General features: G+C 44.5%; 1 protein-coding gene across 2 annotated transcripts in view; it reads right to left on the bottom strand.

The window, feature by feature from the left end:
* FBXW4 (F-box and WD repeat domain containing 4) overlaps positions 1 to 22,733 on the bottom strand; it is a 59,522-nt gene that overhangs the window by 27,832 nt on the left and 8,957 nt on the right. For both annotated transcript variants that reach the window (XM_064431104.1, XM_064431106.1), the window contains exons 2-5: positions 20,226 to 20,321; positions 17,309 to 17,494; positions 16,009 to 16,141; positions 13,614 to 13,708 (exon numbers count right to left, since the gene is read on the bottom strand). In XM_064431104.1, coding sequence (XP_064287174.1) covers positions 13,614 to 13,708; positions 16,009 to 16,141; positions 17,309 to 17,494; positions 20,226 to 20,321 — 510 coding nt within the window. The remainder of the gene's footprint in view (positions 1 to 13,613; positions 13,709 to 16,008; positions 16,142 to 17,308; positions 17,495 to 20,225; positions 20,322 to 22,733) is intronic.

The following is a 22,733-nucleotide window of genomic DNA, read 5'->3' as shown; positions in this document are numbered from 1 at the left end:
CTGCTGGCATCATTCACCTCCACAACCTTCTGCTCTGAGACCATCAAAAAACAGATGTTAGAGAAACATTACTACTTTTCTAATATCTGGAGCAGGCTCTCTTGCTTCTCCACTGTCAAAGAGGAGAAAATCCAGGGTAGTATACAGAAAATGCAAACATGCTTTAGGCCAAGACAGAATATCAGACACAAGAGAGAAACCCTTGAATCAGACGGTCCTGCTCCATCCCCATCCCTCATTAAACCAGCCTGAACAGCCAAAGCAGGTCACTGAACAAAGCACAGGTGTAAAGCTCAACACAGCTGCACCAGAAGGAAGAGACTAAGCACAGCAATAGTAGCAATTGCTGCTACTGATGAATTCACTTCTTTCAGAAATAGGGAAGAGGTACACAGATTTATTTTTCCCCTGAAAAAAAAACTAAGCTGTTGGGTTCCAGCTTGCAAGACTCTTCAGCCCCCACACTAATAAATCTTTGGGACTATAAATCACCTTGGTACAGGTCTCTCTTCACAAAGGAAATGGGCTCTCTCTTGTCATTAGCTGCCTGTGTCTACCAACCATAGCAGGGCCTCATTCAAGTCCTCTTTGATGGACGGTTAGACTTAAAGGAATATGTACTTCAATCTCAGAGGGGAAAGAACAAGAATTTACTAATTAGACAGGGCAATGCACATTAAAAGCCAGCTTTAATACCTGGTTGCAAATTAGCCCTGCACCTGCTAAGTGTGAGGAAGCCTACAAAGCAGTAAGAGTACATCCCACATGTAGGGATGGTGAATGGAGCATCATGAACCCACAACACCTCTAAAGAGCAAGAAATTGGTTGCAGCAGTTGTGTTCCATGCAGTTAGGAGGGAAGGTAGAGAAGACCTGGCAAATCCTAGATAATGAACCACAGAACACAATACAGGCAACACTGCACAGAAAGAACAGACTTTCCACTCTGCCTTCCAGTCTATAACAGTTTCACACTGCTCTGAAAAGAAACCAGAGGCAAAGGAGCCAAGAAGAGAGTCAGAGCCACACAATTCCGTCCACGTTGCCAGTGTCCGATTTAACTCAAGCAGAGATTCATGATGCCAGCAAGCCAAGGAAACTGAAGCTTAGCTACAGGCAAGAGGCACTCTGGCATGCTCCATCTGAAAGTGTATTAGCATTCAAGCCAGATGCACACATAAAGGAGAAATTCCTGCTCTTCAGAGGAACCGGTTTTCCTTCAAGGATGACTATCTTGTGTTACTCATTCGCTCCTCTACAAATTTCAGCCTCTCTGGTCCTGTTCCCCTCTTGCCTTATTTTAAACAGTCTGCCAAGCATCTTCTGTGAGGACTGAAGTGACAAGGAGAATGCTGCAATGGGAGACATCATCATCCTGATATGTGCCAGACCTAATATAGGAGAAGCCCATCTCCAAGCCATGCTTTCCTTTTTATCAGTATTTTCTCTAAGCCTGAAGATATTCTTGTGGGCAGTGCTATGCTCTGTGTCAAAATGCCAAAATTCAGCAGTAAGTGATAAGTCAGAGATTTACATTTATGACTTCTGTAAATTCATACCATCTGCAACTTCATCCCAAGCACATGGATGACAGAGCCTGCCCAGGATGAAGGCAGTGCTGCTGCAAACATCTCCCCCTCTGCCAGGAAACACCTTCTCTGTAGACAGAGCCCTTCCTTCAGCAGCTTCCTAAAATCCATATTGATACACTCATGTATTCTCTCTCTTGAGCTGGAACGGAAAAGTTTGTAACTGTAGATTGGAAGAGCAACATACATTACATACCACACACCTGAAGAAAGTATGCTTTTCTCTTCTTCCTCTCCCCTCTCCTCTTCCCTCCAGCCTTTCCTGAGAGCACTGACTGATAAATAATCTAGTCATCTATGCTTTGGAAAAAAGAAACTGTCCCACTCTACTTCTAAGCAGGAAATGCAATGCAAAACCTTGTCCCTTGAATTCTTTCTGAGTTACTCCTTGCCCCCATTCACACATAGAGATGTACATATAAAGCACATCCACGTCTGCCTGCTCCTCAAGCTGGCACAAGCTATTTGGATCACAAAGCTGTGCACAAGCCCCAAAGCAGCCACCAGACATTCTGTGCTGGGAGTTGGCCATTGTCTTCCCAGGGATATAAGCAAATTTCTGTTGGACAGAACAGCTCTAGTTATAGGTAGAATCAGGCAAACACACATTAAACAAGTGTTTTGTGCAGCATGGGCTTGATATGCAGTATAAAATGGGTCTGAATTGACTCCATTGATCATAATCAAAAACATACCCCTTTGCTTCAAACAAACTAGCTCATTTTGGGTAGTCTAGAAATTTGATTCAGCAATCAAAACTTGAATCAGAAAGTCATCATCACCTGCAGCCTCCTGTATACTTTTTAGTTTCCTTCAGGAAAACTAGGACTAGCAACTGCCTTCATGTGTACACAATCATAACTTTCTTGTCTTAATAAATAAAGAACTGGTGCTTTACTATATTCTTTCTCCTGCAGCAGTCTGAAACGTTCACTCTGATAAATTCAGTACTTTTGCAGTTCTCTCCAAATATATTTCTTTTTACTTCTAGAAAAACCAAGGGCAGGGGGGAATCCTCCAAAGAGGCCCAGTGCTTCCCTCCTTGTAATGAAACCCTGTAATGGAATGCCCTGCACTCCAATTAGGAAGAAATGCTAATTTTCTCCAGTTGAGCACCCCCTCTAGATGTATCTAATTTGTTTCACTGCTTTCATCTCTCCCCTCCATCACATTTTCATTTAAAGGTTATGATCTGTTTGTGCCCTCCATGCCGCGCCCTGACAAGACACCCCTATGAGAGGTTGCAGGGGCCATGTCGCCCTTGCTAACCCCCTTCCCAAACAAAAACCAAAGCTTTTTTCCCTCCACTGCCTCTTTAAGAAATGCAGAAAGATGAAGGGGAGGAGCAGGGAATTGGGAAGACAATAATTAAAAATAAGAAGTAAGCCCTCTTGCAAGTTAGGTTGTTGGTTGTTTCCAACAAAAGGTTAGAGACCTTTGCACCATGACCAACACCAGTATGACCAGTGGAGGCCAGCCAGGAGCAACAGCATTACAGAGCTTTGCTATTTCTGCAGATCCATTTTAGGAAATGCTGCCATGCAAAATACTCTTTTGCAAAAGGCTTTGAGATGCTAAATTGTTTACCTCCTTGTAGGTCTTGGGGAATACATTTTCTCTCATCTGTCACAGGGAGAGTCTGGTCAGAAAGGACATGAAGAGGTGGCTCAGCTGAGGAGAAATTCTCAATAAAGCATTCCCACTCCTCTCTAAATGGCTTATGCCTCGTTCTGGGAGTCTGCATTCTGAAAATTCCTTAGGAGAGCAGAGACTTCAGATGGGTAGCAACGGGTCTTGGAATAGCTCTGCATGGCATCCACAAACTTCTGCTGCCATGGCTGCAGCTGGACAGACACACAAATCCTCAGGGCAGAACCCATCTGGACAGGTCATCCACCCAGAAGAGCTGGCACTACATAGGGAAAAGGCATCCAGATGTCCTTGCTGGTGCCACACCACTTCCCACAGAAATTTCAAAGGGCTTTCAAAGTCACCAAAAGACTATTACTGAAAAAAAAATAATAAAAAATGCAGCCACCATGCTATCTCCAAGCAAAGCCTCTTTGAAGCCTGCCCCAGTATTCTCAAATAAAACAGTATTCCTGGAGCTGAACCCACAGTCCTCCCTACATACAAACCCTGCTCCTAAGCCAAGCTATTCATTACTTGTGTTCAGTCTCTCCCTCCCTTCACTTCAATTTTCTACATCAGTTCTTGTCTGTTAGAAAGGAAATCACATATCTATAATCTCTAGACACAAGATTCACTACACACCTGTTGTCAACATCCTGTAAGTTGAAAGTGACCAAAGAACCTCTTTGGAGGAAAAGCAACTAAGTGGGCCCTGATTGAAAAGAAGTGGAAACTGCTGGGTTCCACTGGTGGCACTGCCTGGAACAACCACCCTCTTGGAAAAAGTAGAACAGCTGGACATGCTGCCCAGACTGAGCATTGAGTAGCCTGTTCTTGACAGTAAGATAAAGATGGAAAAGTACTGCAAGCGTGTTTTCTGTTATTAATAGGCACATTGCTAATACTGCTCGAGATAGTCAGCTCCCTCTCAGTCATTTCCTGCTGCAGCTACTGAATCCCATTGGTCACAGCACTATATGGTCCATTACAAGCTATTTCCTCTCTACGTTTGCAATGCCTCCAAAACCTTTTTCAGAAAGTCCTGATGATCTCCCTTCCTGCCTCCCTCTGCAGACACAATTCCCTCATAATTTGACTTTCTGAGACCACAAATGGGGAACGGGTAAGAGGCACACAAAGATTTACTCTTCATGGATAGCAGCCTTGCCCCTTCCTCCCCTTCCAGGCCCCCTCTCTATCTGGTCCATGCAAACAAACCCTGAGTGGGAAAGAACGTTTGGAAGAGGCCTGTGTCTGGGCCAGCCGCCTTTCATCCAGAAGATGCCTCTTCCCGCTGGAAAATACAAGCATTGTGTGAAAACATTTTAATATATTCATGCACATTCCTATAGCTCGCAGGAGCGAGTGGGTCTCAGCACCCTCCCCTCCCTGCCTTCCAAATGATTTTCATAGGCAACGATGCACTGGGAATACCACTTGTTTTCTCGAATGCCCGCGAGTATGTAAATTGTGGGAATATGCAGGCCAAGGGCTGTGGTTTTATTGTGCTGCAGAAAAGATTTTACTAATTACTTGCCTAAACTCCAAAGCAGTACGCCTGCTTTTTTACAAAGCGGGAGAGTGGGGAAGGTGGGGGTAGTGGGAAGAGGAGGAGGGGGACTAAAGAGAAAAAAAATAGCAAGGGGAAGAGAGAGTGAAGGGAAAGAGGGAGAAGGAAAGGGAGCACAAGGGATGCATTTCAAAGTTTCTCCAGCAATTGGATGGGGGGGAGCTGGGCCCAATGTGAAATCATAGAGGTCAAAGGTGGGTCTCCCTCCCTTGTGAGAAAGTGGTGAATCAGGACGGTTTATCAAACGATCATTTTCTTTTGAAACTGGGAGGCAGAGGCTGGGACAATTCTGCAGATGTGCTTGATGAGTTCGGGACAAAAATGGGCCGCCTCCTCCCCCCCTCCCCCCTTTAAAGTCTCCCATCAGGGGTTGCTTCTCCCTCCACTGCTTCCAGGACCCTCCCCTCCCTTCTTCAGTGGTCAGCTGAGACCCCCACCCACTGACCGCCTTTGTATTCCTGGCCTTTGGACACAGTGACAGGGCCCTTTATGAGACCCCAATCAAGACCCCCATGTCACAGGTACCTAGTAGAGATACCAGACCCTTTTCAAATGAGGAACAACAAGGAAAATATGCTGGCCCATTGTCCCAGCACGGCACCAAGGGAGATGAAAGGGCCAGGCTGCTCCCTCTCCGCAGCCTGCCTGCCAATCAACCCCAGTTATTAAGGTCACGATGTGGAAATTCTTCTGACCTACACCTAATCAAAGATGCACCAAGGACTTTTGAGACAACATGGGGGAAAGTGGGAGAGCAAGCATTCCCCTGTCCTCCCCACCCATAAATACAGTGGGACTTCCACAGAGAATTAGTAGGAGTTGCCCCAGCTAGTGCTGCAGCACACTTGCCCCAAGTACCACTAGAGCAGCCAAGCAGAGCTCTGTGCTGGCATGCAGCCTCAGGAGAGCTTAAATTAAAAGCATTTCTCACTGGAAAGTTACAGAGTGAGCAACACTGGAAGTGGCTCAGAAGCCATGATTGAGGGCACTATGACACAAATAGTAAATATCCTCTTTCCTATTGCTGATATCTTCGGTTTGCGTGGGATGTGGGTTTCACCAAACATGGTCAGCACCATCCAACAGAGAGTCCTGAAGAAGAAAAACTCAGTGGATGTGAATCTCTGAGTCTCCAAAAGCACCTGAAAGAGTGGATAGATGCCAGTAGGGCAGAGCAGACATTCTGACTGCCCCCTTGCATGATACAGGATGAAGATACCAAGATGATGATGATGATGGCAGTGGTTTTTAGGATTACACAGAAATATCTCATAGAGAGGAGGTAGGAGCCATGTGCACTGCCAGAACAATGGGATGGAAACAAAACAATCTGAGCATGGTCAGATGGCATCAGAGAAGTACATCCCACCAGACAACTCCAGAGCATCAGAACACGGACAAGATCAACTTCCTCTGAAAGGTTGTTCTGCATCACTCACTGAGTCACCACCATACACCCAGAACAGTCAGACATAATACTTCAACCTGACAAGTGACACAAGAAATGACAGAGTACAGTCTGTGACAGTTCACACAAAAAGGAAAGAAAGAAATCCAAACTCCATAACAGGAACATTATTCAGCATATATAGGATACTTCTGCGAGTGCATGACTTTGAATTAGGTCCTCCAGAAGAGCCACATAGTATAAGTCACTGGCATACTTATGATCAGTCTTGAAAAAATAGAAAATTTTGGTACTCTTCTTTATGCACCATATCTACTGTCATTCAGGGAATAGCCTTCCTGATCCCATGCCAGCTTGCTGCTCTCACCCTGTTGGCATATTCAAAGCCCACCTGGATGAAGGTCTTAGTGAAAGAAAAACAAATTTGGGGTGGTATTATGGTGAAGTCATAGGAAGTGGCACAGTCACAGCAACCAAGCTGCAAGTTTTTTTAATGCTAAGCACTGCTCACGTGTTGGCTCATCTTCCTCTGTCTTGTAGCTAAAAGATACCAGTGCAGTGCTACTCGAGCCCCTCATTCCTGCCAGAGAGCCTGCAGAAGGTAACAGCCTACCACTGGTGACCAGCTGGGTAAGAGATGAGAAGTGGAAGACCTCAAAAGAGCTCTGGGACAAATACTGATGTCTTTACACAAATCCTACTACACTGCTTCTCCACTGCAAGTCACTGACATTCCTAAAATTATCCCTTTGTTCCTTGGCTTTTACACAACTGTTGAAGCAGGTGGAAAACAGCTTTTTTTTCTTGATGTTGAACCAATTGCTCTTAGACCAAAAACTGCTTAGCCATGGCAAAGCATGGTCTGGCTTAGGTCGTTGTAAGCCAAGAACCAAACCGACACCTCAGACACTGTAGGCTGCAGTGCTCAGAGCAGACATTACTTAAACCCTGCAGCACAAAAGACAGATACTGCCTTTACTTCAGGGCAATATCCTCCACTATCACCCTCCTTTCAAATGCCAATGGCAGGCTGAGGGTCAGTCTCCTGCTGTCCTCAGAGTGAATCAACACTCCTTTAGAAGGGCCAGGCTGCTATCTTAGGACACTACAGCTTCACTTCCCACCTCAGGGCATGAGCTTGCATCCTCTGAGTGACAGGTTCAGCCTCATCTGGGAGGAGTAACAGTGGAAGCTGAGCCTGGTTAGAGGCATCTGCACCTGGGGCTCTCACCGTGCAAGAAATGTCCATCCCTCTGTGTCCCTTCCCGCCCCCAAAAGCAGTCATTTGAAAGGCGGGGAGGGAACAGACACCACTCTAATTGTAGGAGTGAAACCTGGCATCCTCCTGCTCATCTACCTTTGCACTCCATTTCTGTCTCTCTTTGAACCTCTGGTACAGCTTGTCAGGTCGCTGCCCTCCTGAGAGATCAGAAAAAAAAAATAAAACAGTGATTACTATTGTACACTGATATGCAAGCTGGAGAAAGAGAGAGAGAAAAGAGAACAGCCTCCATGTGTCAGACTATGAAAGGGCTTCGACTGAAGCCACCTGAAAAACAAACCCTTAATTTAAATGTTAATGAAAGTGCTGAAGAGACATCAGAGGCTTTCATTTCTCTACAAGGAACAGAATCACCAGGTCTAGAATTTATGGCCCCCTTCACCTCCCCTCTCTTCTTCTCTGCTCCATCAGCCACAGAAGTAAGGAAAGGAAAAAAAACCCTAATTTTAACATTAACTCCACACTTCCACCCTAGGATGCAATTGCTAAATTATCTGTTGGCAGGACACTGATCAAAGGTGGAAAAACAAAGGCACACTGCACAACTGAGCAAAGGTAAACAGCAGCCAAGGTCTGGTGAAGTTACCTTCTCCCCCTGCGAACTTAAAAAGCAAAAAGAAAACAATCACAAACTGGAAATGGAAACCTCAAACCATAAGGTTACCAGCCCCCTCAACTAAGTTTCTTCTGTCACATCGATTAAACAGTCATGGATTCTCCTGTGCAAACCATGCAGCACAAGAAAGATGCTTCCTCCAAGCTTTCTGAGACAGACTTTCCCCTCAAGCAAGGGGGAAAATGATAAAAAACTGCAGGGGGAGGAAAAAAAAATTCAATATGCAACACAGCTCAACACAATTAGAAACAGATGTCTGCGTTCCAACTCAGTCAGCTACTGCCTCCCAAAACCTGCTCACCTGCCTGCAACCACTAGTGAGTCAATTCACACAGTCACAGAAAATATATAAATTAGAGTATTGGCCAAAAGTGACAAAAAGGGAGGAAGTCATCAATCACGTGAGCTTTAGAGGGCAAAAGAAAGAAATTCAAGTGAAGAAAGGTAAGCTGCAGTTTTACAGAAATATTTGCATATTTGTTTGTTTCTAGAGGAGAGGGAAAACAGACATGCGTGTTCATGCGTTCACCCATGTGAAGAAGACAAAATAGAGCTATTATCACACAGTTAAAGAAGGTAAAACAAAGTCTTCTTCCTCCCAACATCAAGGGAACAGTCAGGGCAAATGGATAAGACACAGGTGTCATTTTAGCTCCAGAGGGGAGAACCTGATACTCATTTCCTGCTCCTCAGCTTTAGGGTGAAAGAGCACCAAGTCAGTTATGGCTGTTGCATATACCTACAAACCCACATCCAGATCGCCCTCTGAGGTCAGTAAAAGATGGCAGTTAATGCCACCACTAACTCTGCACGTCCACTCTGGGATCTCACAGTTGAGCAGGTTCTTCCTGCCCTGCTTAAGAAACAGCTGCAGGTCAGAGTCCCCTCTCAATTATTCAAACCGGCCAGGCTCTGTGAAGATCCCCAAGGACAGCAGAGCTATTGCTGCCGGCTGTTTTGCTGGCAATGCACAAACCCCAACAAAACTCAGTTACTTCTCCCAGGTCCTAGTAGACTCACAGAGGTTAACTGCACAAAGCAAGGTCAAAGCAGAGCACACTACAGCCAACAGCTCATCTTGATATGCAGTAGGGGAAACCTGCTGATGAAATCGGAGTAAGAAATGAGGGCAGGGGAGCATTATCCAACATTTTAACTTCTACCCATTAGGGCTTCAATTGCACAGTTAAAACCACTGCAAAGTTACTCTGATTCAAGTGAGTTGTTTTGCTGTAAGACAACCTGCAAGATCAGATTGTTACAGTTTCACAAGAAGTTTCTAGATAACTATTAAAAAGAAGCCCTCAAAATTAATCATTTTGATCGCTCCCAATGGAAGAGAGGCCCATTTAGTAAAGTAACCTTTCTCTTCCTTCCTTTCCCCAATGAGTTTGGGGCACGTTTTACAATTTGCCTGAGGTTGTCCATAGAAGCAGAGATATCCTCAGATATTACCTCCTCATATAATAATCCATGGGAGAGGCAATTAGGTTAAAATCAGCATGTTCAAATAGAGGAGTTGGATCTCGACTACCACACTGCATAAACAGGAGAGCCAGCCTGGCTTTTTAAATGTAGCTGTTCATGTAAGTACATATTTTCCTTTAAATTAAGCATCCAATGCACACAGCTAGTCTTCAGTACAAACTTTCCTTCTCTCTCCAGTTAACCTGCACTTCACCAAGGCAATATCCAAAAGGAGAAGTCATCTATTGCAGCAGACTAATGACAAAGTCAGAAAAGAAGAGACTGTCTCTTGGACTTACACACACACAGCCTGTTTCTGTCACAGTAGGGCACTTTATGATTGCCCCAAAGTGTACCAAGGGTTTCCTAGCTCTCTACCCACAGCTGAAACCTGGCATCCTGCTGCTCATCTACAGTCGCACATTGGAAACCATTTGTGTGCCTCCATCTTTTCTTTGCTTCCTTTAAAATCTGACACATTTTGAGTACAGCATCTCATGATAAATATTTAAAAATCAAAATAGCAAACGCCAGTGGCCAGACCTGGCAGGAGAAGTCAGCTTAGATCTGAGTACTTTTTTAAATTCAACACAAAAAAAAGAAATCTAGATCCAAGATTAATAATGAACTTAACATGGAAGTGCACTTTTTTCTTTCCCCTCCAGTTTACATTGTACACTGCTCCCATCTCTTCCCTGGCTACTGCCACCTCAGGGAACCACAAAGCATGAAGGTTCCACTGCTCTACCAGAAACTCCTGCACATTTGAATTGGTCCACTGCACTTAGGTTTGCCCTGGTCCCAGAGCACACATAAGTCACTGCAGTAAGCACCAGTAAATGAAAGTTTAACATCTGCGTGATGCAGAGTTCAAAAGGCAAATGAACTCGTAGGGGGAAGAGGATTAATAGCAGCTAAGAAATGTAATTTAGGGTATGCAGCAGAGTAAGTACAGCATTTTACTAATCCATGGAGAAGGACAGCTTCAGAGATCAATTATACCAGTGGATGAAAGAAGCTGAGGTAGTCTTATTTTAAGTATCCTACTTTAAGAACTCTCTCAGAGTCTTCTCTAGTCATTTATGAGACATGCAATGTGTAACCTGCTATACAAAGCACCTGCATAACTCTGCAGACTTGCTGAAAACCCAGAATGAACACAATGCCCTCCCATCCCCATTACCATGCAGTGCACTGTTAGGGATCCCCAAAGCAATGAGGCTCCAACAACACACATGGATGTCAAGACACTTCCATGGCTGAAAGACTTAAGTAAAGGACTAAGCACAGTTTTCCCCTGCACAATATGAAGAGATGATCCAATATTCTTGGTACCCTTTTAATACCTCTTCCCCTACCTAATCTCCCTTATAGGAATCATTCTGTTTGCAGACCCAGAAACATCCAGAATAGCACCACTACACTAAGAACAAGGAAGCCTCCTCCCCCAGCTCCGCATATGTACAGTATGATCTCTGCAGTGACACAGGGAAAATATAGACAAATCAAAGCAGGAAAAATGCCTGAAACCAGAGGAGCTGTGCTCTAAGAGCACAAGTCTCTAATGTTCAGCCTGAGTGTACTGGTACTGTCCTCTAGAGTAGCAGTCCAGCAGTGCAGGACTACAGCAGGCACAGCAGAAAACCCAGCTGTGGGTCAGAAGCATATGGGATACTCTGTAAGAAGCTTCACACAGAGGAAGATATCACTGAAAAGACAAAAAGTTTCAGCCCATTAACAGCTGAAGTTCAGTAAGAATACCACCCTGACCACTCTAGAGAGTCTAAGTCCTGGCAAACTTCCAGGTCAGGAAACTACTGCTTCTCCAAAGCAACTTTGAATGGCTAGAGTTGGAGGACCCTTCCTTGCTCCTAACCCACTGCACACAACTGCTTTGAGCTCTGTGTCCATAGTAGAGACATCTGCCATTTCTTAGCAACAGTGGGCCAAAATACTTAGGTGGCTGGAGCCTGATTCTCCAGCAGTTATATACCAGTAGAACTACCTGTCCTTATGGAGGAGATCTCAGTTTACATCAGCACAACTGAGAAGGGAGAATCAGAAGGTCATGTTAAATGTTTAGGAGGAAGTGGAGGTTATAGGCCATGTTCAGCCTCACTGGGGAACAAATGTATCCAAGCTCTGTCTAGAAGGATGGGCACTGCAGGGGAGGAAAAGCTTTAGACATAAGTGCATAGAGAATGCATATGGGTGAAATATGGGCTCCTGCAAATAAAACAGAAACCACAGAGCTCCCCAAAGCAGACTTTGCTGGACACCAGATATTATCTTTTTGATACTCACCCTCATTAGACAGCAAGTAATAAAACCTATTAGTGAAAAATTCATCTCCCCTGCCCCTTGCCCTGGCCAACCCCCACCACATGCCCTCCTGCTCTGATCCTCTCTCTCTTCTAGGATGGCTGCGATTTGTTCTGAGAAGCGACAGGTTTATAGGTTAGCCGACACCTTCTCTCTGTGGAATTTTAATTAACTTCTCCCATCGTCAATATGTTAAGGAGCAGGGTTCCCATTATACGAGGTCAGCAGCGTGTTTCAGGCCCTGCTATATCAGCCGTCAAATTGAAGAATTAATGACGTGGCTAATTGGCTCTAATTCTCCACACCCCCCTCCCTAAAATATGGAGGGGTAAGGGGAGGGTGCAGTAGGTTGGGCTAGTGGGAGAGGCTGGTACAGTCCAGAATCTCATAAAAAATGAGAGCGCACAATTTAAGCCCACTTGTTCATGGGTTAGCTGTTCCACCACCTCCAATTTATCACCCTGCAGGGAGGAAAGGGGGGTGGGGAGACTGAGGGTAAATATTGTGACAGAGAGTGTGCACAAGCATGCACACCATGGAGAGGAACACCGTCCTGACAAGAGGCCATGGCAGTAGGTCATCACTTAGGAGGAGGAAGCAGAATGCCACTGGCCTCTAACTAGCCACGGTGCCTGAGCCACAGCCTGCCAGAAAAGGGACCCTTGCAGCACAGAAGACAGCAAAGGGCTTCTATCTCACATCTTGCAGTGGCACTAATGCACATGGCTAGTCTTCAAAAACACTAATTGTCTCAAACACTCAGAGCAAAGGAACAAGACAACAGCAAAATCACAGCAAGCCTGGGGTGTCATTTCCGTGATAAAGCCATTAGCTCAGTACCACTAAGTTTCTGCTGCCTGCAAAACAAACTTGGAAATCTAACAAGGATAGCAGTTGTGGACAGTATTTTGATTTTGCAAGCCTAAAATTCAGCAGTTGCAGACATCACATGAGCAGCAACAGCAGCTCTTCTTCCCCTCTTCCCTGAGGTATGCTGAGGAAGAACCTCTCTTGCACGCAGGAGAGTTTAACAGAGAACCAAAGAGATAGACCACTGCTGGTTGGTGTAAGATTTTAACACTGAGAGTTTCTCAGATTTTCACTTCCTCAATAACAGGAGCACTTCAAAGAACACCCTGGAAGACACTGGTGTATGCATTGTCCTTGCCTTCCATGCTGAACCTGTAATTGTAGCATTATGCCTGCACTAGAAGCACAGAGCTACAGGCAACAGAGGCTGGAAAACCACATCCCTGAACTCCATCTTTGCCAGTTCAACATGTTCAAAAAACCCTGAGTTCTAACCACTGCATGCAGCTCTCAAGCAGGGACCTTTTTGCTCAGCATCTCTTCTGCCAGAGAGTAAGAATACAAGTTGGCATCTTTTCAGCACAGAAAATCTCAAGAGGATCCAGCTGACTGTTTCTAATTAGCAAGTCAGCGTTCCTTCCTCAAGAAAGAATGAGCAGGTCCCACCTGAGGCACTAAGAGGAACCCAGGGCCACCTTCATGGCCTCTTTATAAGGGGATTACTCTGCTGGTATAGGAAATAAGGACCACATGCTCTTCCCTGAGCTCCTGCTGCAGGCACAAGCACCTGATCAGCCTCCACACAAACCAAGTCCCTGAACCGTCACATTGGTGCCTCACAAAGATTTGTGGACACACAGCCTATCCAAGTCCTTTACTTCTTTCTGATGAAAATTGGGAATAAAGAGATCTGTTACCTTAATAATGGGCTGATGGCAATGGACCACACTCGATCCTCTGTCTGCACTGTATGTAGGCACTGACCAACTCTGCCTGCCGACAGCGACCAAACCTAAAGAGAGAGATGCATGTTATGCCACATCACCCAAAATTGCAGAATGCAGGATGCTTGCTGCTAATGTTGTGTTGGAAGAGCTGCCCAAACTGCCATGCTCACCTTCCCACAGATGCTCTCCCTGAATTCAAATTACTTATTTTGGGGGAGCAGAGCCTTCAATTGCTGGCAGAAACAAGCACTTGAAGTCAGCTTATAAGTATGACCTTCCACCCCATGGGTAACAGAGAGCACCCCCATCACCACTTGCTCTCTAAGGGCAGCATTCAACACAAACTCCTCATCTTCTGTAGTTAAATAAAAGACAATTAGGATTTGTTCAAATCTGTTCTCTTGAACAGTGTGGGAAGACTTAATAGCATCCCAGAATATTTTCCATTAATATTAACTATAAAGTTAATCATTCACCAGCCTGTAAAATAATCTTCTTTTAGAAGACCCCACTTTAGACCAAGTTTTTCTAAGTGTACCCCAGGCTGCTTTCAAATTGGCTGCTCTTGCTCACTGACAGTATGAGAGAATTCCTTCCCTCCTCCAACAGTGCAAACACGCACATCTCCTTCCACCAGTTCACCCCTTTGTTTCTGGGTCCTAATAAAGGCCCCAAAATTCTTGCTGGGGCCTCTGCTAGTGGCCCCTCATTTTCTCCACCTTGCCATCATTCTTGGCCCACAGGACTCAAGCCCCCCAGTTGTCTGTAACCAACCCCCAGTGTTTTGCTTCAAGACTTCAAAGCGTGGAGTGCCCTATTTGTTTGTTTGTTGATAATGCCCAGGATTGCAGGCTATTCTTGTCAGCGGGGAATTTAGCACCTAGTGTCAGCAAAAGCAGCAGAAAAGCTTAACTCCTTTAAGGCATCCCTATCTCCTACAGGTTAAAAATATTGCTCAGAGCACACTATCTGCTGCCTATCACACAGGAATGTACATTAACAGCTCTTCAGGGCTTAGTCCTAATCAACACTCAGCAGAGCCCTCAATAGCTTAGACACTTAGAGCCCCTTTAAAAGGTTGGTAGGGATTCCCTTCCACTCTCCAAGAGCCTCATTCACGCAAACAAGACAGCGAAAGAGATGATAAAAAATAAGAGGTGAACATCCCCAGAGTATATGCTGTAGGGAGCACTGTGTGGGCAAGATCTCACACTAGCTCTAAGAAAAACAGCTTGAAATTCCCCTCTGGGCTTCAGGAATTTGTTCTCAAGGTCGGGGATGTCTCCTCCAGCTGTCAGAGAAGTAGCAAGAAGGCACTCTCCCAGAAAAGAGGATCCACAGACCAGAGAGGAGCAGCACTGCTGAAGTGTGAGACAAAGCAGCATCAAGGTCTTGCTCCCAGGAGGCAAACAGCAATCCCAAAATTGCCTTTTGCATTGGAACATTGCTTGCTTTACTTGGAAGTGATTTTACTCAGGAGTACATCTGTACAGAGGGACCAACAAAAATAAATCGGGTCATGCTGCTTCACACACTTCCTATAAAACCTTGAAAGGTTTTATACTACGGGTACTGCATCATGCTAGCAGGATAAGGGTGAAACATCTGTGTAGAGCTTCCTAAACTGATCAAACAAAGCTGATTACAGCTCAGATGAACAAGTCTCCAAGTCCACACAGGAACAAAGCATTGCCAACCAGATCCAGAAGGACAAAAATCAACAAGGTCCTGCCCCAAAAAGAAATAGCCAAAAATTATGTGACAGGACCCAGTGATGCCAGCTGGAAGAGATAAACAGGAGCTAACAATACTCATAGTCTAACTTCATTCCTGGTTTGCAAACCAAGAACCATTTTTTAAAAAAACAAAAAACCAAACAAGAAAAAAATCCCCACACAAATAAATAAACAACAAAATTAGTAAATAACCATAGATTTGGAAAAGACATCATCCTATCCTTTACAGAGATTGAATATATAACAGAGAGTATGTTAAACCACATTGCAATGTTAAATCACACAAGGATGAGTTTGAGATCCATACAGCAAATTTCACACTAACTGGCATGCCTCTCCACTACAGTGTAGATGGATGTACAGGAAAAGAAGCAAAACATCAGCTGCTGCCTTCTGCACTTCCAAGTTTAAGCCAGCAGCTGATGCTGTAAATTACTGCCAAATCTCTTTCTAACAAGCCTGGCAGAGCAAGCATCTTTTCAGAGACATGAGCCAAGACAGTCAGCATTCCTCCTGCAAGGAGTACAGGGCTCACAACAGTTCTGCTGACACTTGAATATTCACGGCACAAGACCTCTGAAGTCACCTCTACAGCAGCACCTGCAGCTGCTGAAACACTCCCTGCTCACCTTGGCTGTTCGGTCCCGGGAGCCGCTGACAATGAGGCCGCCTTGGAAGTCCACACAGTTCACCTCCTGCTCATGTGCAGAGAACTTGACGCTGTAGGAGCCGTGGAGCTTGTGAAGGACAATACTTCCATCTCTGAAAAACAAATCCACAGGCAGGGAATTTGGACTTCTTGGACATGCACCTTCCACTAATGCTTTGGAGTGCTACAAAAAGACCAGGACTGGTCTCTGACAGGGGCTGAAATTCATGGAGCATTATGAACCCTCCACTCTTCACACATCACCTGTTCTCTTGCAATTCCACATCTGGCCAGTTAAAGCCTGATCTGATGCACGTGAAAATTTTCCTGGCTATCTTTTCACCCTTCACTTTGTGTTAAGCTGCAGAAACTATAGCAAAGTAGCCATTCCTCCTCCTACTACTTTGAGCTTGCCAGAATCCCGTCTGTATGCTGAATGGCTGGAGTAAGGGAACAAGTGAGAGGACATTGTCACCCATGTCCAAGCCTCAGCTTTTCATTCATTTCAGAGCAGCCATGCAGGGTGCTGTGCTTTGAATTCACTATCCAGACATTTAGACCTTTTTCAAGCAGCACAGTTACTGGAATTTTAAATGCAAGCCTCCATTTTCTCCTGAATTTTGGTCTACAGTTCATAGGGGAAAGTCCCACAATACCCAGGGCAGACAGCTTATCTCTCCCAATTCTGTGCTTAACTGTTGTGCATATTTTTATCGTTTTAGCTATTAATGAAAGTGCTGTCACTTGCTGTAACTGTAAAAGTCCAGTCAAATGCAAAATGAATTGGAGAAGTGTGTGTGTGCTGGAAGGCTTGGCAGTTTCCCCCCTCTCCACAATTATATCAGTGTGTCTAATAAACACACACTTGTCTCTAGAAAACTTTCTGCTCTACTGCAGTCCCAGCTAACCAGCAGTACTGATTATCAGAACAGTCGAGCTACCCTGGCTCTAACAGGGAAAGAAATGAAATTTGCACAGCAGTCAGGTTTGCCTGATCAGTCATTCCTGATTCAACAATCCTGTGGACATCACCACAAGTTTACAGAGCAAAGGACACTTTTTAAGGTCAACAGTATGAGACTCAGCTCCTTCACTGCTGCAGGAGAAGCTTTTTCAAGCCAGAACCAAAATTATAAGAGAGGAAGCAGCAGCAGCTGACCACAGCCAAGCATGAGGACACTGTGTACCAAAACTGGCTCCTCTGCTCTGGGCTGCAGTTACACAGAATCTTTCCAACTTCACTGGTAAAACCCTCGGGCTCCTTCATTCACCCAACTTACCCCCCTCCACTGACAATGTGGGAGTTGACAAGAACAAAGCGACACACGTCCTCCTGGTGGCCAGAGAAGATGGCCTGGGGGTGACGCTGCAAACCTGTCCCCTCTGCACAGAGCTGGTATGCCTGGATGTTCTCCGCTTGAGACAGGTAGAGATATTCACCATCCAGCTCCATCCAGGGCATCAAACTGCAAACAGACAGCAGGTTGGGAGCATGCAGGAGTGGGGAGAAGAAAACAAAACAAAACAACCTCACACAGAAAAAGAAAAAAAAATCCATACACAAACATATCAACAAAAACAAATGCCTGCTCAAGAAAAGTGAAGTTGGAGCAGCAGGTGACATGAAAAAGCAGGGCTTAATATAGCAGCACAGCTACAAGTGAAGCTTCTCTAGCAACATAAAAAGCAGATTACATTGCTGGCATTTTTCTAACGCAGAGTGAGGAAAAGGAAGCACGGAATCTCTGAAAGAGAGGATGGCCAAAAGTCTAGTGAACATAGATAGGGAAATACTTTAGGACCCCTGAACCTGCACATGAGCTCTGTACTTCTTAAGAAACTAGACTCTGGTGTTGGTGAGCTATGCTGAGCATTTCTAAGAGAGCATTCAATGTGAGGCTGTTGGTGCAAACAGTCACTCTTGATCCTGAACACTATTTGCTGGTGCCCAGCAGAGACCACAAAGCTGCCACTGTTCCACACATCTCTAAGCAGGGGAGCATGTCACCAAAACACCACAGATCTTCCTACAGACAGAAAGTCACCTGCCTCCTGCACTCTGAGGCTACCCAAGAACTTTACGCTCATCATACAGAGGACATACTTTTCTACATTCACACCTCTTTCTCTGCTGAGCCATAAGCTGTAGAGCAAGCTCTTGGTTTCTTTTGCCCATCTTTTAGAAGAGCCCATATGCCCTTTCTGCCCACTGCTTTACGTGGGACAGTGGCAGGCTCATATGGAACAGACAGTTTCCAGGCCATGGGCAGGGGAGCCAAAAAAACTATTCCAAAGTATTCTGAAGATTGATATTACATATGGAAAACATGCTTTACTTTCTGGGAGATCAAGAAGAGGACACGACACTCATGCAACATCTGAATCAAGTCTACCATCTCGAGAAGTTTATTTATTCTTGAAACAAAACCAAAATATAGAAGAAAATAGGCTACAATACACACTTAGGCAGTGAGAGCTTTTCTCAAGATTTTGCTTTTGTGTAGCCAACAGAGAATCAGCAAATAAGATTTCTGGATATAGTGAGGCCAGATACAAAGACACATGGGACTCGTGTCCTATGGGGCATGGATGTGTGAAATTGTCTCTGCTCTGCACTCATTGCCAAGTGCACCAATGTCCATGGAAACACCGAGCAAATCCAGAGCCCTTCTACAGAGTAGCCTTTCAGTTTTCAAACTGTTCAGGAACAAATGGCTTTGAAAGCAGTGGGGCTTCTCATAAAAACCTATCTCCCTCTTTTTTTAGATCATTTATCCTCAGAGGTCATGATTTTCTGAGTCATCAGAGTCATTATACACAGCCATACCTTGTAACATCACAGTGAACAACTAGATACAAGCAAGAGGACAAGATTGCTCATTAGACAGAAGGTTCCAGCTTGCCTGTATTCATCTCCAGTAACAGGCCTTTAATCACATGGACAAAGCAGTTGAGTTTATAATATTCATCTGGGACTTGATCATATACATGGAAAAAGTAAGAGGCATCTTTAGAGCAGGAGCTTTGGGTTTAGGCAGGCTTTGATTTCCCCTTCCTTCCTCCACTCCTACGCAGTACTCTAAAAGCAAGTGAATATCCAGCTTACCTAGACTACAGCCAGTTTCTGCAGCTCTCCTTTTGCAGAAGTTTAGCTTTTTACCTTTTTCTATGGCTTTTTCATAAGGAGAAGTAAAAAATCTGAAGCAGAATAAATGAAAATTAGGAGATGCCATTTGGATGGTGGCCTCATTAAATCAGTCCTTGCCTTTTCACTTGGGAAGCTGGTTTAGTAATGATCTCTAATATCCACAGAGCCTGTCTTCACAGATGGTTGCAAGCACTTCAAAGGCAGGTATACAACCTGCACCAAAACCCACTCTGCTCATTACAGCTGTTCCCAGGACTCTAGGCAAGAAGTGGCACATTATCCACCACTTCAATCTACACAGCACAAAAAGGCATGAAAGCTCAGTAGAAGGTCCCTGTTCTTCAGCAGCTAACAAACCACAGTCTTTCTCATTTTTCCTTCAGTCTGATAATGTGAAAGCTGAAAATTTCGATGTGCAGCTCAGACAAGAGACCTATCTTATGCTTTGCTTTGAAAGCCAAGTAGACTGTTGCAAACAAGAGTTTAACAACAAGCTCCCATTATTAATGTCAAATATACTTTTTTTATTTAAGTGAAGGAGAGAAGCATGAGAATGAGGGAGCAGAAGGCAGATGAATGGCAATTAGCATTTTAGATTTGTACATCCAAATCAGGATCCAGGATAAACCACGGGAGACAAATGAAGCATTTTGAGGGAACACCTAAGTCACATCTGGGATCAGTGGGGGCTCATTGTGAGAGCAGAACAAAAGATTGCTCATGGTGCACAGCAGTAGACATGAATGCAACAGTTTGTCATAAAGGTTGCTAAATATGACTAAAACTGTACAGATCAGAACAAAGAAAAATTCAAATGGCTAAGAAAGAAACTCCTGACATTCAGCATGAATCCCTAGGGCAAGGCAGCAACTCTGGTTCCCCACATCCAGCTAGCCAGGAACAGCCAAAATAAGCCAGCAGCAATCACTTGTAAGATCCCATGGAGCACAAGGAGCAGGAAACATCTCATTTCAGGGCACAGGCACAAACCCAAGGCCCCACAGCAGCTGTCACATAACAAAGAAGAAGAAAAGGAAGAATCCACTTGCTTGCATTTCCATTTCAGGACTGTCTCCCTCCGGCAGCGTCCGTGCCTCCAGTTCTGAGATACCTTCACCCTTTCCTTCACTGGAATGCCAGCAGCTCTGCAGACAGAGAAGGAGAGATGAGATTAGCAACCAGGACTGATGCCTTCTGGACAACAAATGCATTCAAAATGGCCACAGGTAAGCTCTCACCCTGGTTCCACAATGATGAACTGACACACACTGATGATGCAGTGCCACACGACAGTGAGGACATTCGTGAGAGGTGACAAGAAAGGAGCACTGACAAGTGTGGGAGATTACCAGCAAAGAAACCCACCTCTGATGATCACAAACCTGAAATATGATCAAGACTTGACCAAGTATACTGAATGCAGCACAGGTTCAAACAAAATGTAATCCAAACAAGATGACACAGAAAGAAACCACCAGAAGAACCAGAGATATAGGACATCACCCTTTGAATAGAGACTGACAAGAGCTATTTAAGATAAGGACAACACCACACAAGAACAGATGGAGGAAACACTAGTCAGGAGAACACTGAAACAAGAAGCCAGAGAGTGTCATCCAGAAGGAATAGTAAAGAAACTGTTCCAGAGTCTCACCTGTCTGACAATCCCATAACCAGATACAATAATCAGAAATCAAGATGTGTTCAAACTAAAGATAAAATACATTCATGTGTATAAACAATCCAATGCACATACACCCAAAGAAAAACTATCTTTTGCAGCAGCTCACCAAAGGATAGAGAATTCCAGCATATCACTGGAATCTTTACAGTCAGACAAAGCTACTAAAAGAGAGACTATTGCTGGGCTACAAATCAAAGTTATTGGAATGAGCTGAGACAAACCAAGGTCAATACTCTTCAAGATGTGACAAAAAGTAGGTACCACAGAGACCTGGGACCAAGGTCTCCTTAGAGTCTACATTAATATACCCAGTTCAAGCAGCTGTTCAACATCTGTTTTGTTTTCATGATCCAGAGCTGATTAAAGACACGGGGAAAGGCAACTTTAGCTCCCATCTTTTTCATATCATAAATTTAATTATTCAATATCCTTACTGGAGCTGCTTAGATAAAAAGATCAGAAAACTACAAACAAGAAGAAACTCTAGAAAGTATCCTTTGTAATTAGGGGTTACACTTACTAGACTACAAGAGTTTATCCCACATTCATACATTTCTCAAAGCCAATACCAATACCCACATTCATAGAGAGAAGGGAAGATCCTTGAGAAATGGGAACTGGAGCCTCATCAGAATCAGTTACTTCCTCCCATCCCTACAGTCCCTCCAATCCACTTCCCAAAAGTAGCATTTTTGGGTACTCTGTCATTTTTAAAACAAAGATTAGCTCCCTGTAAATAAACATCTCCTGTGTTAATGGGTGTAAGAATCTCTAACCTGGCCCTGGGGTCTGGCCAGACTCCTATTTTCCCAGCCTTCCTTCCATAGCCTCAGGCTCCTTTTTTTCTGCTCACCCTTCCCTCCTCTTTCCTATGCTTTCCGGCACTTAGTCACCATTATAATTTGACTGCATTCCTGGGCATGTGACCCATTTTAAACAAAAACAGAAACCACACACAGAAAAGCTTTTCATCCTCTGGAAAGCTTTGCAACTTTACATTTATGATCAGTAGAGCCACACCAATTAAAACTGAATTTAGAAAGCTACTGGCTCTTTATTTTTCATAGCCATTTAAAAACAAACAAACAAAACCAAAACAGAGTTAGACTAGGCTGCAAGAAGAGGAATTCCTTTTTTAAAGGGAGCACTTGCGAGAGCACATGAGGCCAGATAGTGTCTGAGATGAGGAATGCACAGTACCAAAAAGTCAGGTCAGATCCACTCTCATCATTGCTTATTACTCTCCCAGACAGAGTTCAGGCTCTCCGCCTACATGCAATTCCATTCATTACTCCAAAACACTTCTGCTCCCTACTCTCAACCCTCTCTTAAGTTCTCCCCACACACAGATTTTAAGTCACCAGCTTGCACAGTGATGGAAAACACACTCGTGCCATATCCCCCTTCCAGCACATGCTGGCCCAACCAGACATTCTGAGCTCAATGCATAAACCCTACTAAAACTAGATGTCATTTCCAAGGCTCTGAAAAAGGTGACTCCAAGGTCAAAAAAGCAGCCTCCATCTTATCCTGCTGGTCCCTTTTCTAGCAGCCTTGATCCTCCTACTGCTGAAAATGGAAGTTCTGAAGAGTCACATGTTGGCTCAGCCCAGAGCCCCAGTTCATTATTGCAGTTACTTCTGAAACAGACACTTCACTCTTTCCACATATCAACAGCTCCTGTCTGGAGAGGACGAGGGTTGGGTTGGGGAGACTGTATGTGGGAGGTCTGATAGGATTTGGGAGGGAGGGTGGTGATGGTGTTGCTTTGGTTTTTTTTTTGTTTTACTCTTAATAAATATGTTATTCATCCAGCCTTCCTCCTCCATATAGCAACTTTGGATCCAGCTAATTTAAACATGTCTTAAAAGTA

The sequence above is a fragment of the Passer domesticus genome, chromosome 8, assembly GCF_036417665.1.
Source record: "Passer domesticus isolate bPasDom1 chromosome 8, bPasDom1.hap1, whole genome shotgun sequence".
In the NCBI taxonomy this organism is placed as follows: domain Eukaryota; kingdom Metazoa; phylum Chordata; class Aves; order Passeriformes; family Passeridae; genus Passer; species Passer domesticus.
This window is presented reverse-complemented; position numbering and strand designations above follow the sequence as displayed.